Genomic DNA, 27,432 nt, shown 5'->3' on the forward strand with positions numbered 1-27,432 from the left:
ATACGTAAGTACTATTTACATTACAACTGATTCTATATAGTATTTACAAGTAATAAGACGAAATTCCATCTACAAACGGGTACCATCCTTATCGTTTATCAAAAAGAATTCACTTTTTATTTCTGTCTCAGTAGACAAGGTCGGACCTACATATGTTAGTGTTAAAGTAGAAAATCGTATCAACATTTACTCAATATCAAAAATTATTATGGAACAGTAAGTAAATTATGGAGGAGAAATAACTATTAACGGTCAACAATTCAAAGCACGTAGAATGATCACCCCAGCAGAAAGACTAATTTCAAATATTTGGCCTCCAATCCCTAACGAAATCATCCAAGTAGCTTTAGAATATATTGGATTAAAACTAATGTCGAATATAACATTCCTAAGAATTGGTATTAGTGACCCTGCCTACAGCCAGTTTCCGACGTCAAGTATATATCAACTCATCAAATAACGTTATTGTACCAGACAGTCTCCTCATACAATTCTAAATAATCAGTTATCGGATTGTTTATTGTTTATTGCAAGCAACCAGGTTGCACTGCATACAACTGTCCTTCTAGTCAAATTCATATCAGCAGCAGTAACACCTCTGGTTCTGCACCTCAATTCCAAGCTAACACTACCACTTCTACACCCTCAGTGCAAGTTAATATCATTCCTCCTATACTACAACTGCAATCCACCAACAACTTAACTGGAAGAGACAAATATTTCGTAATAAATAGTGATCACACAAAAAATAACAAAATAAAAATCAACGAAATTGAAAGATCCCCGTGTGTGTGCCATCAAGGATATAACAATTAATATTTAAGTAGTATCATTGAAAAATTGATACAATGAAACAATGAAAATGTTGGAACCCAGGAAAAATTATATTCGGGAGCACAGAGATAAGCTAATATTAAATTATGATCAGTTGACAGATTTGATCAATATTTATGGTTCAAGTGATCCAATCAGAAATTATACTTCATATTTTGAGTCTCTTATTGATATGCTGGAAAAAGTGTATCCCCAAATAACGTTTAAATCTCTGTAAATTCTCATAACCAAGATAAAAAACGATCATGAAGATACATATCAGCAGGCCCTATTGACTCTAGTAGCGAGTCGTCACAATCATCACATTAGAAATGAATCTACTGCAATGGAATTATTCACACTATATAATGTTGAAAAAACTTCTACCTAAGTACCTAAACCAAACACTATGTGTCTACAGAACAGTAATGTACATAATCTGAAAAACTATAACGTATACTATAAAAATAGACCCACTGAACAAAGGAGTTGGGGAGGTGTTGCCACATACTTCGAAAATAATATTCAATCGAATAAAATTGATATAAACACAAATCTAGAAGCTGTTGCTGTTTTCTATCCATCTAAAATCTTTTTCTCCATAAAAATGACTCCGAGAATTTAATTCAAGAATTTTCTCAAGTTCGCATAATTGTCGGAGACTTCAATGGACATAACTTATTATGAGGATTAGACAAGAGGCAAGTTACCTACAAGAGGTAACTTAATTGAGGAAATTATTAATGACTACAATCTCACCTTGCTTAACAACGGATCTAATACGAAATACAACTCACACAATGGGACATCGTTTGCTATAGATGGCAATATGTGATTCTGCTAATCTTTTCTTTAACTGGGAAGTAGTATCATACCTCTAAGATAGCGACCATTTCCCAATAATAATCTCTGACATTAGAACTAGCGTAGAAGTTACTGAGTCTTCACAAAAATGGCGTCTTAAAATGCAAACTGGAATCTGTTTTACGAGAGTATGGAAACATTACTCACTCAATACAAAATAACAGATGATATCGATGAAACCAATTGAATCAAACAAGTCGCAAACAACAGTATTGGAATGACGGAAACCATAAAAGGTCATAATCCAGTACCTTGGGGGAATGACGATTGTCGATGAACCATAAAAGCAAGTAAAGCAGCATTTAATCGATACAAAAAACAAGAGTCCTGAAAATCTAACAAGTTTCAAGAACCTAAGGGCTAAGGCGATGTATACACTTGGAAGAAGTAGAAGAATATCATGGAAAGCACACTTACATAATATAAATAGCTCAACCAATATTAGTACTATTTGGAAAAAAATAGGCAAATATCCAGTTATGAATCATATCAGAAAATTGCGGCCATAGAAGATTAGTGGCAAATTATTAGTAACCCTAAACAAATAGCTGATTTACTTGCCAGCAATTAAGGGAAGCAATGTAGCGATGCTGCTTCCCCAGAAAGTTTTCTGGAAAATAATAAAAATAATCTTCATAACTTTCACATCAACAATATATGGACGGACGTCAACAAACCCCTCCTAAAAATTGAGTTTGACAAAGCCCTTATTTCCTTTGATGATTCCAGCTCAGGACTAGACAATATAGTTTTCTACAACAATTTCCAAAGACAGATGATGTTACACTGCTAGAAATATTCAATCAAATATTAACAAAACAAACATTTGCAAAAAATGGTTGCAAGGAACTATTATATCCATACAGAAGATAGGAAAAAACAAATTATCAGTTGATTCTCACAAAACCATATGCTTAACCTACATAATGTGTGAGTTATTAGAAAAAATAATGTTTGCAAAGTAGAAGGAAGAATACTGATCACACCTGAGCTGACTGGTTTTAGAAAACACAAAAGCACAATCGACAACATTATAGATCTAGAAAGTGATATACATGAGTCTTTAGCAAACAATCAGAAATGCATGCGAGTAGCTGTATTATTTGACACAAACAAAGCCTTTGATACCGCATGGAGGCCTAAAATAGTAAAAATCTGGAAAGAATGGAACATAGATGGACATAGTCTGGCTTTCATTTAAAATTTTCTAAATAATAGAAGATCTCAAGATAGAATAAATGGCTCTATATCTCACCTCAAAACACAATAACATGGAACACCACAGAGTTCAATAATTAATCCAACTCTATGCAGATGCAGATGATCTGATTGTATACATAATAAGTGAGAATCTGACAACAATGAAATCAATTTTACAATCACAACATTATTCGAAAAATGGTCCAGAGACTCCGGTTTTCGCTTCTCTCCAGCGAAAACCAAATGCGTAATGTTCTCTAAAAGAGGGGTAAACTAAAAACCATTCCTCTAGGTTATGTATCAAATCCCATATCTGGGGATGATCTTCGACTCGCAATTAAATTTGAACGAACTCATTAAGAACCTTGTCGTCAGATGTCAGAATGGATTAAACCTATTAAAAGTTCTCTTAAACAGACACTGGTTATCTGATCAAGAGACTTTACTCTCAATCTATAGGTATGCCATAAGATCTAGGATCGATTACAGGTCCATCGCATATGCCTCCGCTAAAAAACAAATACTGAAATGTTTATACATATATAAATACAGATATCATAGTCAATCAAGCATTACGCATAATTATTGGAGCTTACAGAAGATCTCCTATCGAAAGTTTACAAGTATAACTAGAAGAGCCGTCACTAGCTGAATAAAGACAATACCTAACATTGTCATATGCAAGTACTACAATGGGCAACCATGAACATCCAAACTACAATAACATAGTTGCAAGTAGATCGAATTCAAAAAAAGAGTCGACTATCCCTTTCATTAGAGAGTTTCTAAATATATCAGACAACTAGATATACAGTTTCCTCCCATTCTACAATTCAATATTGATATACCTACCCCATGGCTGATTAAAACTCCGAGCATTGACACAAGTTTGAATATCTTAACAAGGCAGAAACGCCAGCCTCCACAATATATCAGAGCTTTTACTCGTAACTCTGTAGCAATCTGAGTGGCAAACATCCTTTCAAAAACTAAAACAAATAAAGAAAAGTGTTGAAAAGTGGCCGCGAATATGCAATAATAGCCCAAAATAAGTAAGAATCCGTCACACTAAAATTACGCACGAATATTTACTATGAAGAAGTAACAAACCTATGGGTGCAAATTGTAACCGCTAACTTACCGTAAGCCATATAGTTTTGAAATGTACATTATAAGCGTCGAAAAGAGAACAACAATGTAATTTTATAGCCCACATGGTTGATGCGAAAAAAAAACATATTTTCTAATCTTTATCTTTATTATCAGAATAGCATGTAAAAGAAAAATAACATTTATTTGTGAAACAATTTATCCACATTGATTAAAAATATACTTTCAACTGCCTTTAAAACATTGTTCCCCGTGTGGGCTATGACAACAACTGATTCAATTCAGTTATACACAAATAATTAATTCAAATGATAAATAAATAGAAATCAAGTTTGCAAAATGACGCAAAAGTGAATAATATAATTTTAGGGCATTGTTAATTCTGGTTATATATGTTTGTCATTATTGTTGATTAGAGCTCATTGTAGCGAGTTTATGTTATTTACAATATAATTATACGATTCCATTATTATAATACATAAATTTCTATTTACTCCAGAAGATTTCAAACGTTTCACAACATGGCTCGGTCTTAATAACGTATGCAATTTATCCACATTGATTAAAAATATACTTTCAACTGTCAAAACATTATTGTTCTTGCTTTGGAAGCTTCAGTTTTGATAATATATTTTCTGCTATTACGAATCACATCAATCGGCAACTTCACCAGATTTTACATCACTAACTAATTCAAATTTTTCTTTTTTAACGTCTTCATCTATTTCTTTCATATGTTTTCTGTGTACATATTCGACAGCTGTGTATCCAGCTACACCAAAAACAAGTAGGAGAATTAGCAGATATATCTTGATATTGATGCATAAATATGGACTCAGAATGTATGTAATAACAGATCCTGTTGATTCCCATAATCGAAAGTTGCTGAATGCAGCTTCTTCTTTGCCAGGAAAGAGAATTCCACTGTAAGCTAAAACAAAAAATGACAAATGTTCAATAATTTTGCTTTTGAAGGCTGTTTAACATGACAGAAGAATATCGTGCAAGAAATTTTCACTAATTTTGCTTTTTAAGGCCGCTTAACATGATATAAGATAACGTGCAATTTGTTGCAAGACCAAAATATTTTATAGACGAATATTGCATGTCGCTTGCTATCGCATCATAGTTGCCAGTGATCAAAGTTCCATAAGTAAAAGTAAACAGTTTCCTAACCTCAAATTTTATTTAATATTTTGCGATCAGTTTGAAAATGAAAATATTGAAGCTAGGTGGATTAAACAAGGAAAAGTGCGTCACTGGCAATAATTATATCTCCTTCTGCTCGGCCTTTGGAGTGTGATCGACAGAAAAGGGCACCTAGGCGATGGTGGGACAGGCACTGGAATTAGATGAGAAAACATACAAAAATTATTTGAGTTTGGATGAAGAAACATTTGAGAAGCTTCTAATGAAAATTAAACATAAGAAGAAATCGTTGACGAGAGACGTAATATCAGCAGATTAAAAACTCATTGTTCTCTAGAATTGCAATTGCAATAAAAATGGCACCAAATCGATAATGTTGCAAGTGTGATATCTTGCATAGAACAATCAGTAGAATTTCATCTGCGCATGCTTTTGATAAAAAAATTTTACATTGGATTGCAAATTGTCTGGCATCATGTCTAAGCGGCATTGAGCTCTCTGTGAACTAGGTTGGTTGGAAATAAAAAATATGAATGAAAAAAAGTATTAGGTGAGATATGTAGTGTAGTTTTTGAGATATTTTATTTCAAAGTCGGCGCTCGATGACATCGCAGCACATCAGAACACTCGATCAGTCCACTCGCGTGCTCCGGAAAGGCTGCTCGTCCAAACTTTTTGCTATCAAAGTTTACAAATGTCTTATCTACATGCCATAATATCTATTATAATTAACTCAGTGAATTTAATTTTTCTAGTATAGTTATACCTATTATCTGGTCAGAGGTGCTGTCATTATAGGTATTTATCCTAAAAACGATTTAACTATTTTCACGGTCTGATATCATTATTTACTTTTGTCTTTGCTAGCGTGAAAAATTAATTATGAATATTTTTCTATTTTTTGTTAAATATTAGCTGGTCGGAGGAAGACTTAAACTTAGAAAAAGGACAGTTCCTCACAAATTTCAATGTCAACAAGAAATTGTAGATATACCCTAAAGATCTACAGTACCAAAAACTGAATACGCTAAAATATTTTAATAAAATCTTGAGCAAAGACGAAGAACCGATGTTCTTGATCTTAGAAGCAACCAAAAAAACAGAAAACCATGACTCATAGGAATTATTTTGAGAAAGAGAGGAAAACAATATCATGTCCAGATAGAATAGCAGTTCGTAGTATAATTGACAAATCTTCGAATCTTCCCACACATAAAATTTATAATCCTAACCTACCTACTAACTCGGTAGATGCTGACTAAATTAGAATTATACTATATGAACCGATTTATATTAAGAGCGTTAGTAGATTCACTCTGTACAGTTGATAGCAGAATATTTGTCTAAGACTATAGAGTTTCAGTAGAAATTTTTTTTTAGAATTCATCTCATTCGAAATATATTCTTAAAAAAATTTCGTTCTTGAATAAACCAGTTTTTTTTTTCAGTATATGTAACAAAATTATTAAAAGGAATGCCCTTAAATAGATTTTTACTTTAGTGTAATACCTCTTGAACTGATAAAAGATGTTGGAAAGATTCATCGTGAGTTTTTTTTATCTCAAAATATTCAATAAAATTCATAACAAATTCCAGTGCTCGTGATTTTAACTGTTTTTCAGATATTTTCTGAAAATAGCTGTTGGTTAATATATCGTATATAAGTATAATCTATAATTGTAATCTTTCTGTCTTACGGCATTTTAGGTATTACCTATAAAAAATGTCAAAAGTTCACAAGCTGATTATATTCGTACCTACCGATGTGACCAATTAGTTTTAAACAAACTGATTTCAACAGTACACGCTAAATCTAAAAATTCGCCAAAAACAACACAGTAAACAAACATTATGTCCAATTCAACATTAAGTACACTTAGTTATTCAGTTTGGTCAATTATATCGTTGTCTCTTTTCAAGATTACTATTTAAAGAAACTATGACGTATCTATGTATTGTAGTTAGTATTGAGAAGAAGACAATCGAACTTAGGTTATTATTTTTGACTTTAATTGGTAGAAGAAGATAGTACGTAGGAAATATGTGTCGATAATCGTAGATTGAGTCACGTGATGGAAAATTTCTACCGGTTCTACTATATATAATATCGCAGTTCGCTCCTTAACGTTAGGTACGTCTTGATGTTTCCATTTTTTCATGACAAATAATCAATTGTAACAAAAATACATTGAAATGTGTCTACAATTTTATAAGTTCACTTTAGAAGTGATGTTTGATACAGCTGTTAAAAGAACGGAGTATTGTCATGATGCACAGACTTAAAAAGTAAAACTGATCTTGATATTTAGATTTGAGTTCAAGGTATCAAATAATGTTGAAAATAGTTCTTATCGGATCGGTGCAAAATTTTTACACAAATTTTTAAATTTGATTAAATGTATATATTGAGAAATTGATTATATTGTTCAATAGAGAACTAAAAATATCTAAGCCACGGCATTATCCGCAATTTCCATTTGTAACTAATGTTTAGAGTGATAATTACTACTCGTAGTGTTGAACAGACAGTCGTATATATTTAATCGTAAGTGTAGTTTCATAAATAGGCGTTTTAAGATTTGTCAATTGCATTCATAATGTCGTAGAAACTGAATATATCCGTTACGTTAGAATCTCACTGTATATTTGTGACATTGAATGAACTTGTACTATTTCATCCAGCTTTTTTACTTCTACACATTAATTTAGAATCTACTTACAATTGATTTGTACCAACCATAAGGCATCACATACCCCCCACAGAGCAGAAACTACGAAAAATATCCAGCTATTATAAGGTCCTGGTGTCCACCACAATAAAGTTATCAACAATGCTACGTGTAGAATAAAAGCGACACAAATAAGAGATGCTCTTCCTGTTATTTTTACCAAACTGCCGCATAAAATAGATGCAATACCATTACAAGTGCCGAAACATATCATTACGAAGCCGATGTTACTTATGCCCCATCCACAACCAACGTAGGCCTGAAACAATAGTACTCACAGAAATAAGGAATGGGTAGATCGAATATATATATATATATATATATATATATATATATATATATATATATATATATAATATCTGTTTATACAAATTAAGCCAAAGAAAAAAACCCAACCAATATTTAGGAGTATTCCTTAAATTCTGAGGAAACAATATATGTCGATTTTTTCTTCTAACGGGTATATTGTAAGAAAAATTGTTGAGATTGTCAACATAATTTCACTTTATGTTATTTTATGTGTGACATGTAGAAAATCACACGGTCTTTGCAAAAAATGTTTAATTAAAAAAAAATTCAAAAATTGTGCAGAAAAGTGGTTTTTTAAACATGATAAATGGTCCAAAAACACAGAAAACACTCCGGATTAGTACCAACATCTAATTTGGAGGAAATTTCGTAAGTGATATGTGTTGAGGTAAAGATATAATGCTAGAGAAATTCGGGACTGAGGAAGCGCCCAATAGTGGAAATATGAGAGAAATAAATTCCAGAGCTCTGGATTGGTTATATAAGAGGATTGTGGGTTTCGAGCTCGAGGGTATTTCTTTTAAGAAAAGGTTTTTAGATGGAGAATGTAAAGACAAGATCGATATAAAACCTAACCTAATTTCATACGATGAATCTGATATGCCCACTGTTTTGATAAGTTCTCATAGTCCCACAAAGAACCTATGACCGGTAAACAGTGGTTTATCCATCTTTATCTACCAAGATAAATACAAATGCAAGAATTAATTGAAATAAGCATTGAGGAGCTAATCCTCAAACTTTTCACTATTTCAGCAGTACCAGCAAACTCGAATGATTTTGTTCATTAGATGATCAGAATTACTAAGAGAATGTGGGTACTAATCCGAAGACGAGCCAACAGTTTTTATCTCACACGATTGTAGGAGTATGGTATTTGCATTTATGGTGTTCAGTATTGCGAAAGAGACCTAGACATTCTTTGAATTATGGATTGAATGTGAGAATAAGTGGACTGCTAAGCCCACCATTTTGAATTAGATGTATTCTATGTTACCTTTCCACTTTGTTTTGATTGTAAAAAGCAAATTTTCATATATAATACAATTAATTGACTCACCGAAGTATATTCTGCAGCTAAGAAAGCTTGTTCTGCTCCTATAAACATTATAATGGGTAGAATTAACATTTGTAAAGGTTGAGTTGAGTGTTTTAAAGTTACAACAAGAAGTCTCCAGCCCGTTGTTGTCCCAATGACTTTTCTTCCTTTCCGATACCTGTGAAACTAACGTTATTTTAACTAGTCAAAAATTGAGGTTGTGTCCATTATGGATCAAATAACGACGAATGAGGATAATTATCAATATTCGATTTATTAAATAACTCTCACCTGGACATTTTGTCTACACCAACACTAACTATAAGTACTGCAGCTACCATACACAAGAAATAAATAGAAGCAATCATGTTGATTTTGTATGATGGAGGTGGTACTAAATTGGGTACGGAGTCAGAAGTTATAACTCCAGGACAAAAGTTAGCACCACATTTGTTTGTAACTCCTCTAATTTTTGTAGATTCTGAGCTATTAATGAAAAATGACGTGGTTTTATTAGAAATAGCTATCTCTCCAGACGATAGAACTAAAATTAGGAATCAAATATAGTTTTCATCAATTTTCACTGTTTTAATAAACTGACTGACAAAAAAAGTATTAAATATGTTGAGTGTATTTTCAACTTCATTAGTACTAAGAAATCTGGCTCAAAAATGTGTTTTACACCTGCGATTCTTCCTAGAGTATTCCATCCGAAGGTACCTCAACTTTATAACAAAGTGCTGCTAGGAGCTGTGGCGATTAAAATTGCCTGCAATGAATCATAGCCTGAATATGACTAATTGGAGGCAGCTCAGGCGATATTGATGATAAAGATTCTCTTGCAATATCTGATATGGATTTGTCTGATTTGCTGAAAATAAGATTTTCATAATGAGAAATATGGAATGACATGGTTCCATTACTATCTAAATGTAGCGGATTATCACGTTGTCCCTAACTGAAACTAATGTTCATCTGCTAGTAAACTAACACCCCATATTATATCATCAACAGTTTGGTGCACATGACGTTCCTTATAAAATTGTGGATCACATCCATATTCACGCCGCTTTCTCACAAAGAAAAAGTTGTGATTCGTCACTAACTAATGATGACCTATTACCTTTGCTGGTCCCACTAAATTATCTCTTAACACCAGAGCAGACAGATACGAAGATGTTGAACAGTGAGAACGATAGTGAAAAAGACAACTTAATGTATGCGTGCAAATAATCGATACTCTTCAAACCACATTTGCGATTTTCCGAGTGCACGCACCTGGTCTCTAAGAGTCAAAACCTTCAATCCACGATCTTGATGTTCTGTGACTGCTCTACGGCATGTAGAGCCCTGCACCTGTTGACACCATGGCAGAAATTTGTTTTCGTACTATACAAAAATGTTTTTAAAAATATTTCAGCTTCACGCAACCCAACAAACTGACCTCTCTCAAAATCACTTAGAATAACTAGCGAATTCTACGTACTTCATTCAATTTACTTAACTCAAGAAAATGTAATGCAACAAAATTTAATAATGTAAATGGTCAAATGACGCAGTGAATTTATAAATATTTAGTTGTTTTCATTTAGAGGTGGGTAAGCTCGAAAATTTGATGATAATCGAAATTGGTTCGAGGCATGATAAGTTCAGATAAAGAAAAAATTTTAATTGTGATCGATACTTAGATAGGTTTACATAATTTTGTCAGTCAGTATATTTATTTAACTCACCAGCAGAACTTATCAAATTTCCCCAAACCTGTGAAAAAGAATAAAACATGAAAAAAATTCCAAAAAATCTTGTCACCACAGTTTCTGAACTGACTCCAGCAATTTTAGCATATGCTTCTGACACTATAGTCAAATAAGTGCATTTTGCACACCACAGAGGTCCTCCTCCTAAGCCAACTGCCAGTCCTGCAGGTATTAATGTATAGAATTTTGGATAAAATTGGGATAAAATGAACGGCATATAGACTATAAAGGATAATGCGATTGTCCATTTGGATCCAAGCCACCTGAAATCAGAACTTCCATTACGTTTGATATATTTTTTATATAATACAGACAAATTAATACCAAGAATTTGAAAAGCTTGGAGGGATGGAAGCCTTTCTGTTGACTTTTATCCTTTATTTGTTATTTTTCGTCGTTTATAGTGCTACCTTTGAATATTTAACCGTAACAACATTGAATGAAAATATCGATCAGTCATGAATTTTCTAGAGCAAATAGAATGTCGTGAGGGCGAAGGGCAGCAAACTTATCAATAATTACAAATTTGTAATCGGAATTAGTGAAGATACGGTGAATGATTTGCTGCGTTATGAAGGCTATCAGCGCCTTTAGCATTGCTTAAGTGGAGAAAATGATAAATAAAAATGATTGTTCGATTCTACCGCGTTGACTCTTCAATTCTAAACCAAAAGAAGTGAAATAATAGTGTAATACAAATCAAATTGTAGTTTTAAGAGAACCAAAAACTAATATAATTAGTTACGAGATGAAAGATAAATTTTAAAATCAGAATATAATAACTGACGATTTATGACCTTGTTGTAAAAGTTTGAGCGGTTCTATAGTAATTATCGATAATTCTGATTAGTTCTATCCCGAAATGTAGTTTTATTCTTACGTAAAAAATTAGTTTTAACTTTGTAATTTGTTTTAGCGTATTTTTTGGTTTCATCAATTTCAATTTATTATATGATTATATCGTTAGTTTTGGTCACATTCCTGATGTCATTTATCAAAATTTCGCATGAAACTGGTAGATGTATTAGTTGTAATGTCCATATAAAGAAAACTGTTCTTATAAATGTAAATGTAAATATGGAGAGAAAATTATTAAACATCAATTTTTTTTCAATATTTTCCATCAGAGGTTATATACGAAAAATATATCTGTAAGGTTGGTGCCGCGATTGCTTAGTGCTCATTAAAAGCACTATTACATTATAAATGGAAACGAATATTTGGATATCCTAAAAGTAATTCAATTGAATTGGTCCAGTAGATGAAACATGGTTACTTCATTATTTCCCAAACAAAAAAAAGAGCTTAAACAATCGACTTCTTTGGACAAACCTACTTTTGAAATAGCAAAAAAGTTTCTTCGGCCAATAAGAGCTGGCTATTGATTATATCAATTATTTAGAAAAAGGTAGAACGATACCTGGTCAATGTAATACTTATTTGCTTACACGATTTGATGACGAACATAGAAAAAAACGACCAAATTTGACAAGAAAAAGAGTTAGTTTTTCACGGCATTCGTCTGCTTTTGTTGCACAAAAATTACTTTACTTACGATCAATTTCCAAACTTAGAAAATAGCTTGGTGGAGAAATATTCTAGACAATTGAAGATGTGGCAGAGACAGACGCCTATTTTGGAGGAGTATGAAATAAAAGAAAAATTTCCCATGATAAAATTATTCTGTATGGTAATATCTATAACAAGCTTTCGCTCCATCATATGTGATAAAAGAAATGTGGTAGCTTTAACATACTAGAGCTATCTTCACCGTCATTGCGTGGTAATTTAAATATCTGAAAGAATTTTTGCTGCAGTTCTTACTCAACGTACAGCCACTGCATAGAGTAATTATCTCAACATCCATCACATTCTCGTAATTTTGATAAAAAAAATTTCTATACAAGATTTCAAAGCAAAACCAAAGTTTTTGCCACGATTTTTCTAATGTGGGATCAAGTAATTCTTACCATGACTTAGCTAGCACATAGCACAAATCTTTTAGATCAATTTCTTTTAACAAATCGATGCCATACCTATAACTGCTATTCTCTTCACACAGTTATGTCAGAAACTTTCTGATCTTTTTTTCACAATTCCTGTGTTATGTTCTGGTATGTGGGCTGTAGCAAAGAAAATACTTTATGTGGCTAGAAGGCTGCTTCAATATCATCCACTTGTCTTTATTTGGATGAAATGGGGCATTATCTAACATCAACGGGGCTTTCACAGACAACTTCTCAGATTGATATGATTATGTTACCGATGCGATAGTACAAACTATTCTCAAAAGAGTTTGCAGTTTACCTATGTATTCATCATACAATTTTGTGTTAATAGATTAAAGCGGAACCCGGTTAAGGGAGAGTCCACTGTTCGGCTCAATTTTCAAGTTATCGCCAATTCTAACAATAGATTGATCGGTAGTTCTTATAGAGTATATATTCCTACCGGACAGTTATTGATTTAACAGATTTGATTTCGTAAAAGTGATGGAATCAACTGTGATACACCAATTCTTATATCAAATTTCCAATTTGAAATGATAACTTTTTGGAAACACATTTTTTAATGTTAGTTATTATCATAAGAATGAGATACACATTCTCATAAATTCAACTTACTTCATAACCAATGCAGGTAATAAGATATTTGACAACAAAAGGGAACCATATATACTAGCCAAAGTGAATGTCCCTAAAGCTGCTTCTGAATTTACAGAGCTTTGTAAATTGGAAGCACCCCAGAACGCTGTGAAGTGAATCATGAACGCAAATCCGATTAGTAACACGTTTTTCCATATTCTTCTCGCTTCAAATTCATCGAACGGTTCTTCATTTTCCGCTGTTTTGATTTTCCTAAATTTACTGTCCATAACTTGTTTTCTGTAAAAAAAAGGGTGTGCATGAAAAGGTCGATATATTAATAATAGGAATATTAAAAGGTACAGCTTTACAAGCGCGAGTTATGCGTATAAGGAATTTGTCAATAAAAATACCATACAAAAATGAATTTCTAAACATTTTTTTTTATAAATTCGTCAGTATTATAATACGTCAGTCAATAAAGAAGAATTAGGCTCATTTCAAACCTCAAAAGTTTGTACCTGTACAGAATATATCCATACTTCTACCTATGTCAACAGAGAATTTATTTTGGTTATAAATTATTTTAGTCCACTATGCAGTTGGGACATATGTAGTTTCTAGTGTGTTATGTATTTAATATTTTGTTGATCATAAACTTTATTGATAGAAAGAATAATATAGAAAAAAATATAAGAGTGGCAATATTTCTGCAATTCATAACAGTGTTTTACTTCAACTGAGCCAGCAATGGTGGTGGTGGGGAGGTGATATACCTCCCGTTGCCTGAGTGAAAATTTGAATATTATTGTTTTATGGTACATATGAGGAAGAAAAAGGTCATTGTGCTTTGTTTCACATATTTACGTTTGTTTATAGAAGTTCTATCTCTGTTCTCCATTTTGGCATTGTTGATAGAAATTATTTTATTATTTGTTATGCTAGTCTCCAGTCATTTCGTGGATTAAAAGGGAGAGTTTTATCCAATATAGACACAAACGTTTTATTAGTGACCCTGTTATGAATACCAGAGCAGAACATGTTTTCAGGAATTTTGGTTTTAGTCACACCTCTCACAGCCCTCTAAAATCTGGAGATGAATTTGTGAATTATACTCTGTATTTGAAGTACACCAATAGATACGCCTTTTACAACATTTATTTTATATCAGTTTAATCTGCAGAGGACAAAAAGTTTGATTTACCAAAACATGGAAAATATCAAAAAAATTGTACACAACATCTATACAAAAAAATGAACGGTGCTTAAACTAAAACTAGCCAATGAATTTCTAAAAGCGTGTGTTGCCGCCCCTCGCTCTAATTACAGCTTCCATTCGTCTTGGAGGGCTTCTAAACAGGTTCTGGACGTATCCTTGCGGCATATTTTCCCAGAAGTTAAAAAGAACATTTTGAAGATCATCTAGTGTTCTGATTGGTGCCGGATATTGCTGAATTTGCCATCCTAGATGGTCCCAAACACGCTCTATTGGGTTAAGGTCCGGGCTACGTGTAGGCCAATTCAGGGTGGGTGTCTCGACCTCTTCTAAGTACTGCCGAACCACTCTAGTAGCGTGTGGACGAGCATTATCGTGCATTAGCACAGAGTTGTCACCGATATGAGGCATATAGGGCACTACATGGGGTTCTAGGATATTGGTTATGTACCTGTCAGCATTTAGTCTTTCATAATTCACAAGTTACCCTTCTGCGGCCTTGTCTAGGTTTTTTGGTTAGCTGCCCTGTTTCTTGGTAGCGAATAACAACTCTGGATATGGTGCTTTGTTGAACTCCAATTACCCTGGCGACGTATCTTTGACTGCGGCGCGATGATTCTAGCGGCTTCTTCATTCGTCACATGTTTTGTTAAACGCCGAGGCCATTATTAACAAAATAAATTTAAAATTTCACTATACAATAACACAATTTGCTTAGAAAGTTCGATCTCAATGCATTCTCCAAGACAAAAATGATTTACTCGAGCAATTGTGCTTTCAAAAAGATTTGTGAGAAATTGTGATATTTTTTATCCATAATAAGAAACCAGGAATATCTATTAAGTTGATACATATACAGATTGTACCAAAAAACTAACTAACTAAAATTAAGTATTAAAAATATCCTGAAATATCAGTGATGCGATAATTTTTGTGGTCTGTTTATTTTCAGAGATATCTTAAGTGATTAGTATATGCAATAGCGGTGAATACAAGGAACGAAATGATCGATAGAATAAACCTTTATTGTGACGCTATGAGGCATCTTTTAAGTTCAAAGAAATATCCTCCATAGACTCCGGAAGTGTGTAGATGTGCAAGTCACTTTGAATATTTATTATAGCTTTTTTTGTTTTTATTTGATAAGTTGTAGGCTAACCAACTAAATTCTTCTACATTTCCATTTTTTCCTTAAGTAAGTAACACGATATTCGACAGTATGCAGTTCAATTAGAAATGTTTGATTGTATTTTCATACCTCCTGTAAGTATTTTCGACAAATAATTAGATTTATGATAATTTTCCCTGATTTTCGGTTTCCTTGGCATGTACAACGATTTAAAAATCTACATATTCTACAATTTGTCCCTGTAAAAGTTACGGATTGTTAACTATTTGGCATGAGCTGCCACTGGCCTTCAGCTATAATATACTTAAATATAAGGATTTCGCAGCTTTAAAGGCCTATAACTTAGCATCGAGAAATGATATGAGAAAATTTTCCTTATGTCACAGCATTATTTTCACGTTATATACTCACTTCCGAATTTTTTGTATCAAGTTTCGGAATACCCTGTATATTTTCTGTAGTTATTTTTGTTTACAGTATGTGATTCATATACAAGGAGACTCTTTAAGAATAACTCACGTTTTTTTCCTTGCCTTTGATGGCCTATTATGAAATGGTTTTTTTTCAGCCGTCTATCCAATCTGACAGCAGAAATATGTCCAAAATGTGAAAATTTTTAAACAACAAGTGAAAAATAGTCGCTCATCAAATTATCAGAAGCATTGTAGACTAACTGAGCTCGTTCCTGTACTTCCTCGAAATAAACAACAGCAAAAAGAATTAGTACTGCCATCTCACAGTCGATTAATCCATTTTACAGATGATAAATATTTAGGTAACGATAAGCGACTTGTAAAGTATTTGATGAAAAAGTATATCTTAGTGATTTCGTGCACAACTTTTTACGTTTCCAACTAACAACTTAGCAAATAGTTAGTCTACTCTTTCACAAACATTATTCAAACTAATTAAGTTTTGAATAAATAATAATAATAATGCAAGCTGAATAAAATTTATTCAAAACTTGAAATTATTCTATCAAAATTGTAGAAAGTAAATATTCCTGCCAACAAGTCAAGTTCTCCTTGATAATTGAAATACTAATAAAAAAATTAACAACTGTTTGTTATTCAAGTACGTGAATAAATAGGTTGGTTGTGTGGTATAACCTATAAGATAGAGTCAAGGTGTTCTAGTTGAAACCAGTAGCCAAAAAGTATGAAAGGAGAATGTAGCTGATTCATTTTATCAATTTAGATAAATTTTTTCTATGATTCACGGCGCTCATTCAGTATTTATCGATTTGAAGTATACAGGGTTCATGTTAAAATATAATACAATATTCACCTGTTATTTTAGACTGATTTTGTATAAAAAAATTAAAAATCAAGACGACTCATTACGGAAAACATATAAAAACATCTAATAAGTAGGAAATTAAGGAATGTTACGATAACGATAAATAAATCTATTATTTTCACATTATCGCAAAAAATTAGGGAAACAGATAGCATGTCAAATTGTTGAAAAAAAAACGAACTTAGGAAATACACTAAATGATGCACAAAGTGGATTCCGCCAAAGTAGAAGTGTACAAGATCACGTATTTACAAATTATAGATAAAACTGTACGCCGCGATACAGATGCATTATTTGGATTTAATGATATGGAGAAAGCTTTCGACAGAGTACCGAGGGTGAAAATATGAGGAAATTAAGAGAGAAGATGAATAGATGTTAACGTACGAGATGAAATCATGAGCTTGAATAAACAAAATGTGTACCATCATATCAGTAAGAATTTGATTTCAGAGCAGTAAGGAGTATGATAAGGTAGGAGATTGACATTTGGAACAACTCAGTTTGGTTTGAGGATAATTTTAGAAAAGACTGCAGTAACCGCACTCAAACAACAAACAATAAACACAAGAAATAGTATTTATTAAATGAGACTATTCAATCATACACGAGTAATTCACTCAAATTAGTTATCACAAATCACAATAGATGGTCGTTTGTCAACATATTTCAATAATTTTTGAAAGACAGATAGAAATTGATGTAATTATATATATATATATATATATATATATATATATATATATATATATATATATATATATATATATATATATATATGAATTGAACGCCAGCTATATTATGAACGGTTACTTAACAAAGTGGACTAACTTAATTAAGATGCATGTCTATTCAAAAAGCAAAAACTGCATTGAAAGAAAATGATTATCCAGATAAACAGACATCAACAATTCAAAAACAAACATCAAAACATAAAACATTTTTCCTTACCATATGTACAAGGACTTTCCCAACAACTATCAAATTATTTTAATAAATATGATATTAGTATAAGCCATATAGGACATAATACGTTATCCATATATTTCACTAAATTGAAATCCAAAACATCAAAACACAAAAGAAGTAATATTATATATCAAATGCCTTGTACTAATTGTGACGCTGTCTACATAGGGCAGAACTCTCAATATTTAGAAAATAGACTAAAAGGTCATCAATACGATAAAAAAATAAAACTGCGTTAACGCACCATGAAATATCAAAAAAACATAAATTCAATTATAAAGATTCAAAAATACTTGGAACGAAATCTAATACGCAAAAAAGAGAATTTTTAGAAATGTTTCACATTCATAAGAACGAAAAAGCTATAAATGATAAAAAAGATCTAAATAATTTAACTAAAATTTATAGCGCTACTTTGTAAATTCTAATAAAACTACAAATAATTTGATTAATTAAGACTGCTACATATTGAGATGTAAGGATCGATGAAAAATTAATTTTTCTTATTAGAACAAATTTCTATTTTGAATGTATTCTTTTGATGTTCATGATGTAGGTGCAATACACAAATTGCCTGTGTCAATATCATATTTTGATGAAGCCTTGAAGAAAAGTCGAAACGTCAAATTTTATCTTCCAAAAATTATTAAAATAAAAAATAATAAATTGTTCTTCTCAAGATTGAATTAAAACATTATTTTGTTTTTGACAAGATTTCGAAGGAACCTATTTTTTTTTTTTTGTGAGTTGACTTATTGCTTAATAATTTCATCATTTTAAATATATATATTTATATATATATATATATATATATATATATATATATATATATATATATATATAAGCTTCTGGGAAATAATTAATTGAGATATGTCAATTATTTCCCAAACAACGAATACATAAGTATTCGAAAGCTCGGAAAATATATTGAAGTTAGTCTTTGGTGGTTTGGTGGAAAGACTTTGGTGTTTCATTGCCACGTTCCCAATATATATTAGTTGAAAGAAAATCACATTCTATAATTCTTATAGCTGCTGCAAAATTCTTTTGTGCATCTTCTAAGCGGTTGAAATACTTAAATACGGAAGATTGTGAAAAATATAATTCAATAAAAAAATTAGTAGCAAAGAAACAGGAACAAGCCAAAGAAAAATCATAGATATAGATTTCGGGACACAAAATGACCAAAAACTATAGGGAAAATCAAAAAGTATTTTATGGAACACAACAAAACAATTAAGAAAGAGAAAGAATAATGAATATAAAAGACAAGGAAGGAAATATAATTGAAGAGGAATATAAAGTAATAGAGAGATAAAGAAGATATTTCGAGGATTACAAATGCGGTAAAGAGAAAAGTACGATAGATATAGGCAATAAATTACTTCACATAACTCACAATGTAGTTTTCGGAGTGAAGGAAATACAAAGGACTTAATACGTACAATTAGCTAATCAGGTGAGAAATTAAGTAATAAAGGTGAGGAATTTCATTTATGTTCTAAAGATTTGGAGAAAGTCTTTGATCAGATAAGGACAGAAGATATATTTAAAATATCTAAAAACCGTAATAGATGTCAGAAGACAATAACAATGATAAAAGCGATGAAAGTAACAACGATATGTTTTAAATCCACCAGTTTTCTCAATAATAATTTATAAAGCAATAAAAAAGGCAGAGTATCAAATGAAAACATTCACTATAGGGACTTGAGGCCTGGCACTAACATATAAAATGGAAATTCCCAGATGATATAGTATTATAAGCGAAATCGGAAGAATATTTACATCGTCACCTGGAAATATTAAATATGGAAATGAATAAAATCAATATGAAATTAGATGAAAATAAAACGGAGATAATGACGATAGCAAAAGATGATACTGTAATGGGAGACTAAAGCAGAAAAAAAGCAATTAATTTCCATTTCGCCATAAATATACGCTCATTTCATGACGAAGATTTTTTTATTTATTAACATTAACACGATAGACACATTTCAATAATTTGAAACGTTTTCTACTTGAAACAAAACTTACTATTAATGTATACATTGAAAATACGACAAGCCTTAACGGATTTAAACATGTGATTTTTGTTACTAACCAATTTAAATATTCAATATTGTACCGATTTACTTCCAAGTTACCGTATCACCGACTTTAGATATCAGAAAAAACAATTTTTGAATTTCTGATATTTATTAGATGAAAAATTAATATGAGAACAGTTATTATAACATTTCCTATTTATATTTTTTAAAACAAGAGAAATTGCTCCAGCAAAAAGTCCTTTGAAACCTATTTATGCTTTTACTACATATAAATCAAATGCGTAATTCCAAAATTAAATGAAATGCAAATGTATAACCACACCTACACTATCTTTACATTTTTTAAATAACGTTTGGATAATGAGAAAACAATAATATTTTTTTCTCAAAGACGAGAATTTGTTAATGTTTTTCTTAAACATCGGATGTAAGTTTCACTTTATATGAGAATAGATTGCACTTACCTTATGGTATCTCAGAAGCAATAACGAAAAATACAATACAAATGAAACCGTTTACAGTACCGACTGTGAATGTAGTATCACGGGCAAAGATATGGGTAACATTCCGCGGAGATCGAAGATACTAGAGGTAATTCAATATTCAAGTATCGACTCTGATTAATTAGTAATACAATCAAAATTCACCAAACAACAGTTAAAAGAATAGTATTCGAAAAAAAAAAACTAATATAAATTACTTTAATGATTGAATAAATATAACCGTTTCAAATGAATTATGAATATTGAAAGAATGTCCCCATAAGAGAAATTCTGTTATTTGTTATTTTTTTGCAAATTGATGTTTTGACGTTGGAGTGTGAACACCGTAGGCGTCATTCAAACGCTTTATGCCGCGTCTCTAGTTATTTCAAACCATTGCAGCGTAAACGTCGTATGTGGCGTCAGCACAAATGTCGAAATTCGATAAAGAAAAATCCTAATTATTGATTGAAACAGTCCAATGTGATTGTGCATTATACAATAAAAGTGACAACCAATTTTTTCTTCAGGTGATAGCAGTTTCATTATATTATGTTCCCACGTTTCACGATATGTTTCTAGGTTGACACGAAAATATATGATAAATTTAGTATTGTTGTGTAGTGTCTCATGTTGTCTAGGGTTTCATGATCAAACTATGGAAATACCCTTCTTTCTTCCTCTTCCTAAATAATCGGTGCCGTGCTGCTCTGAGTTTTCTTCATATGCGGTTAACTTGAGCTCCCAATTTAATTAATACAAGTTCCGCCAAATGTGTCGAATTCCATCCATTTTGTCACCCAACAAGCTAGCACTGTTTGTCGCCTACTGTTGTGAACGAGACGACGTAAGATTTTTAAACACCTCACATGACACAGTGCAGTTGTTTAAATTTCGAATGGGTAGAAAAAAGCTTTTTTTGAGGAACCGTAACTCGATTGTTCTATCGGTCACAAAAACAATTATGTAATAATGTCGTAGAAGTATTTGACGTTTTAAACCACCAATATGGACAAGTTTTTGTGTTTGTGCGGTTTCGTTCACCTACCATACCTAAAAACAAATAGCAATCAAAACTCATTCTCATCAATTGGCAGTAATGGCAGTGCATGTCGAATGAAACTCGAGTAGGAGCGCACGGACCGTCTGACCGAAGTCCGACTATCGTCGAACGCAGTTGAACGCACCCCCCACGCGCGCTCACTCGGCTGCCAGTGTCCACACCGCCCACCTCGCCACAACAGCGCCGTACCCGCGCAAACAGAGATTTGTATTAGTTTAAATCGTAGGTTCCTACGCCGTACATTTATTTCCGATACTATGTATTTTGTATGTAAAATCTGAAAACAGTTTATTTATATAATGATATACAAGTAGGTAGCGTAAACTTCATCACTATTTGTGTTTTAGATTGATTTGGTTATAAAATATGTTTGGGCAATGAATTGTTGTTGGTTTTATTGTTTTGTTACAGCAGCAAAATGTAGACCAAAGTAAAGTCGATTCTGAGTGTCGAGTTTTTAAAGAAAAATGGTTATGGAAATATATTTCCACAGAATTTATTGGCAAACCAGTTTGCCGTATTTGTAATGAAACAGTTGCATTTTCTAAAGATTTTAATTTGTCTTGACACTTCTCAAAAAATGAAAATGTAAAATATTCATAGATGACACAAGCAGAGAGAAAGTCTTTTGTTGAAAGGCAAAAAGAGAAGTTACGTGGACAGCAGAATATGTTCACGAAGCAATCTGATACTCAGAAAGCTGCAACACTGGTAAGTTATGTTGTAGCTTACAAAATTGCTAAAAGTAACCCAACATTATCGAATGGTGAATTTGTAAAACATTGCATGTAAGCAATATTATTTGTCCCGAGAAAAGTGAAGAGTTTCAATCCTTAGCTTTATCACGGAGAACGATAACTGATCGAATTGACGCCATCGTCGAACAATTATCGTCACAATTGGAAAAGAATTGTAACGAATTCGGGTACTTTTCTCTAACCATGGATGAAAGCACAGACATGAGCGATACTGCCCAATTGCTGTTTTTTGTTAGAGGAATTAATTCAGAGTTTAACATAACTGAAGAATTAGTATAATTACAATCCTTAAAAGAAAAAACCACTGGGAAAAATATTTACGATTCTTGTTTCAAGGGTATTTCAAAATTTAACTTGCCTATCGACAAATTATGTAACATAACCACGGATGGAGTACCCAATGTGGTGAGTAGCAATTTGGGGTTTATAAATATATTTCGCAAAGAAAATCCTAATAATAATTTATTATTTCTGCTTTGTTTAATATTCCAAGATGTGTGTAAAGCAGCTATTGGTATACAACCCGTTTTAAATTTGGTTGATAAAATTATCAACACAATACGTTCGAGGGGTTTGGTGCATCAACAATTTCAAGAATTTCTAAAATCTACCGAATGCGAGTTCTCTGATCTCCTTTACCACACGAAAGTAAGATGGTTTAGCTGTGGTAACGCTTTCGAGAGAGTATGGAACTTAATAAAGAAGATTCAAGACTTTCTGACGGTGCAAGGCAAATGGGACGACTTCAAGATCATGTCTGTCGAAAATTAGCTCACTGGTTTCGCATTTTACATAGATTTGCTTTCACAAATAAATTAAATACGGAACTTCAGGGGAAAAGTCAGTTCTTAGATGAGCTTTAGGGACATTTAAAAGCCTTCAAATTGCCTTAAATTGTTTTGCAGTTGTGTAGAAAAAAACAAACTCACTCATTTTCCCAAACTTAACAGTATATCATCTTTCTCAATTCACTAAACAACTAACGGAACTGCACGAAGAATTTGAGAATAGATTTCAAGATTTTGAGGAAATTCAACCATCATTAAATATTTTTTCGATGAAATTGATGAAACACCCGCTAGCCTCCAACTTGAATCAATTGAGATGCAATGCAATACCCATTTGAAGCAACTATTTCTGAACACCAGCAAATTGGAATTTTATAAGTTCCTATCTAGGACACAATACCCAAATATAGTTGCCCACGCCCGGAAAATAATGGCTATGTTTGGTACAAGCTATTTGTGCGAACAAACGTTGTCAATAATGAAACTAAGAAAAAATTGTCCTCGAAATAGGCTGACCACCTTTTTTCATTGTTAAAAGTTTCAGCATCACAAATAGAGCCGTTTATGATGAAGTCATGCAGAAACAAAAACAGTTCCACATGTCACATGTTCCCACAAAGACCAGCGCTCCTCAACCTTCTATTTCGCAGCTAACTTAAGTTGAATTAATTATAATTAAAAATGTTTTTTTTTAATATTGCACGGTGTTGCAGAAAAATTATAGGAATATTTCTATTTTAGTCAATAATGTAATGCTACAGCTTGGCCCACCATATATTTCATTAGAAAAAATTGGCACGCGAAAGTTTCCCCATCCCCGTGTTAGGTAATAAAGTCCATGCAACTTTTTTCGGAATGTATGCGATATAATTCACATTGAATTCCTTCAAATGAGTAAAACAATCAGTGGTCAAAAAACAAAATAAACTATCCAAGTGTTAGTAAAGTTGCAGAAAATAATACAATTCATAAAGGAAAAATAATGAATAATTATTCATTTTTTTTGAATATATTAGATAAAAATATAAATAATATAAGTGAAAGAGAGAAATTGTACTATTGTTAGGCCATATGAATTTTAAATATTAGATGTTTTGTCGAAAAATCAGCTGTTAAATATTTCCAAGCCAAATTGAATCTGAATATATTGTATTGAAAATAATGAGTTCCATTTGAAAATAATAGAGAGGAGGCAAAAAAAATTTGGAAATTATCCAGATTGATGTCTGAGGACGTTTTAAAACTACTGGAGTTCAAGGTGAAAAATATTTCATTTCATTTATTGATGATTACAGTAGAATTATATATAATGAAATCCAAAATAGAAGTGTATGACTGTTTGGTCGAGTAAAGTGAAAATTTATCAGGAAAAAGAGTCAAATTTGTGAAATGTGATAATGGCACGGAATATTTGAACAGTAAGATTCACAATTTCCTAAAAGAAATAGGCATATTTATATATAATCCAATATTATGAAATATTTTTTGGTGATAAACAATGATTTAAATTTGCTCCTATACGGAACAGGAAAAAAATTCTAAATAGCTAATTTGGCTATTTTAAATGGGTGTAGTGAAGTTGGATACCGAATGCTTTTAAGTAATAGAGTTGTGCAGTTGCAGTTGCTAGAAACGTTGATATTTTCGAAGAGAATGTGAAATGCATAGGTTTGGATAGAGATAAATTTGAATGCGATAATGTAAATGATGATTTAAAACTTGAAAATCCTGGTAATGACTCGTCTAATAATAGCTTATCAAATAAAAATGAGAATATGAATGACATCATTAGAGAGTGTGAATCTCCAAATGAAGGAGCGTTCGAAAAAAATCCCACAGAAATTTGATTATCATGTAAACAGTATCAGAATTACAAAAAAATCATTTTTGAGAAAAAGCTACTAAATAAAGAAGTTGATTGTTTGAATATATATGAGTCTTGGAAATAAGTCAAAAATGTAAATAAGGTTTGTAAACCAGTTAAGATATTATACTTTTACATTTTTAATCTCAATATAGTTTTGGAGTATCTTCTAAAAATAAAGATAAAGGTTTTAGAGCTGCAAGTCTTAAATACAGGTATAAGTTTGAATATAAAATAGATAATAAAAACACAAAATATATTAGTTAAGGGACAATCATAATACAATAATTGTAAGTAGTTAGTTCTCTCCGATCCTCAAGATTGTAAGGACATATCTCTGAAACTCTAATAGAAATAAAATAATTTGCCAATGGTTTACGCATTTAATTATTTTTCAGAAATGCACCGTTACTTAATCCATAATCCCAACAAGTTATGGGCCCAGGTTACGTGCTTGCTGGATCGAAATATATTAAAATACAAAATAAATTTCAAAGTGTAATTGATAATCAGTGTCAAGTGGTTAAGTGATTCTCAGTGGGGATAACTATTTCCAATCATTTAAATTATTGATTAACAGACAGTATGGAAAATTGAAAATCGAAAAAAAAAATATTCATTCAGTTTAGAATCCGTTATCTTTCAAGTGAACTCGAAGTGATTCATATGAACATAATATATTAATCGAATATTTCTCCGATTCGTATTTAGTTATGTGAAACCGGATTTATCGACAAAACAAATTTTAGCTATATTAGACAATATATTTGAGCGAAAATGTGTAGCAAAACCACTAGTGACTCGGAAGAAATTATTTAATTTGAAAGTAGAAGGTGAAACAGATTTGTGTAAGCATTTTATGCAGTTTTATTTGTTTATATCGGAGTTAGCATCAGCCGGAGCAACATTCTCAGAAGTTGATAAATTGACCCAACTATTAATGATCTTACCCACTTCTTACAATGGTGTGATAACGGCTATCGAGACTTTATCGGAAGATAATTCACTTTCGTGAAATCAAGATTATTAGATCAAGAAATTGAGCTAATGAGTAAAAATCTTATACCTAATAGCATCAAACAGAATAATAAAGATCAATCAATCAATCCCTCCAAGCTGATCCACAGAAAGGAGATGGTTTTGCATTTATGGCCGGAAACTTTCAGATAGAAAATAAAGAAAATAAAATTACTTTTCTGATCTAGCTGACACTTTTCTGAACTGAAGACACCTATAAAATTTTCTATTGCAAAGAATGGAACTTTCATTACTGCAACTAAGATGGGAACCATCGTACTATCAGGAGTAAGGGAAATCAAGGAACAATCGAGTAGGTACTGTACAGTCCTGATGTTATCAATGTACAAGATGCTACAAGCAGGATACTCGGTAATCTTAAATCTAGAGTAACAGTAAGTCGTAATGGTAAGACGGTAATGACTGGTAAGCTAAAGAGTAATCTATTTACTCTGGGATTTTCTATAAGTAAAAGCTTCATTGATCATTCAAAAAACGAAATAAAATAATCCATCCAATTTGACGTATTTAATTATTTTCCATGATACACCGTTACCTAATCCATAATTCCAACACTTTTGAAAGAAAATTAAAATATCGCTGTCTAAAAAACTAAGATGAAAGGTCTTGGTAATATCAAAGAATACCTTGGAATTACTATAAATTATAATGTGTATCGCAAGAGAGTGAAATTAAGTCAAAGCAAATATATTAGGTTAAATTTAATTATTGCTACGATCCCTGATATAAGTTTCAGTGTAGTCATTTGAGTAGATTTCAAAACTATTATGATGTAACTCATTTTAAATATACTTTATAAATTTTTAAGTAGTTATATTTAACTACATATTTAGAATTTATTTATAAGAAGAATGAATATATAAATGTTATTGACTACTGATTATGTGATGAGATAATAAAACCGATTAAAATATTTGAAGACAGCTCTAGTTCAATCTATATTGCAAAAATTGGTAATTTCACAAATAATTCAAAAATATAGATGTCCATTATCATTATGGTCATCTTATATATCTTCATCTTAAAATTGGAGATTTCCATTCCGAGTCCGTTCAGGCGTTCTACCCAACCGATTTGCTTATTTTTTTTTTCAATGAAAGGTATTGATGCACAGATCAGCCATCAACCATCGGATTTCATCTAATTTTCACCATTCTCAAGTTATACTTAAATGCGATTTCCCCCTGTACATTACTTATGGGAGTTTTTCACATACA

General features: G+C 31.8%; 1 protein-coding gene across 14 annotated transcripts in view; it reads right to left on the reverse strand.

Annotated features, from left to right (window-relative positions):
- Window positions 1–4,126: 4,126 nt before the first annotated feature.
- LOC130890709 (UNC93-like protein) overlaps window positions 4,127–27,432 on the reverse strand; it is a 223,457-nt gene continuing 200,151 nt past the window's right edge. For 13 of the 14 annotated variants that reach the window (XM_057794954.1, XM_057794958.1, XM_057794955.1 and 10 more), the window contains 6 exons: window positions 13,595–13,855; window positions 10,947–11,233; window positions 9,505–9,757; window positions 9,235–9,391; window positions 7,857–8,124; window positions 4,127–4,918 (listed from right to left, as the gene is read on the reverse strand). In XM_057794954.1, coding sequence (XP_057650937.1) covers window positions 4,641–4,918; window positions 7,857–8,124; window positions 9,235–9,391; window positions 9,505–9,757; window positions 10,947–11,233; window positions 13,595–13,845 — 1,494 coding nt within the window. In that variant the 5' untranslated portion in view covers window positions 13,846–13,855 and the 3' untranslated portion in view covers window positions 4,127–4,640. Of the gene's footprint in view, window positions 4,919–7,856; window positions 8,125–9,234; window positions 9,392–9,504; window positions 9,758–10,946; window positions 11,234–13,594; window positions 13,856–20,686; window positions 20,755–27,432 lie in introns of those variants that run through there. The other variant, XM_057794956.1, reaches the window with a different exon arrangement.

This window comes from Diorhabda carinulata, chromosome 2 (assembly GCF_026250575.1).
Source record: "Diorhabda carinulata isolate Delta chromosome 2, icDioCari1.1, whole genome shotgun sequence".
Lineage (NCBI taxonomy): Eukaryota > Metazoa > Arthropoda > Insecta > Coleoptera > Chrysomelidae > Diorhabda > Diorhabda carinulata.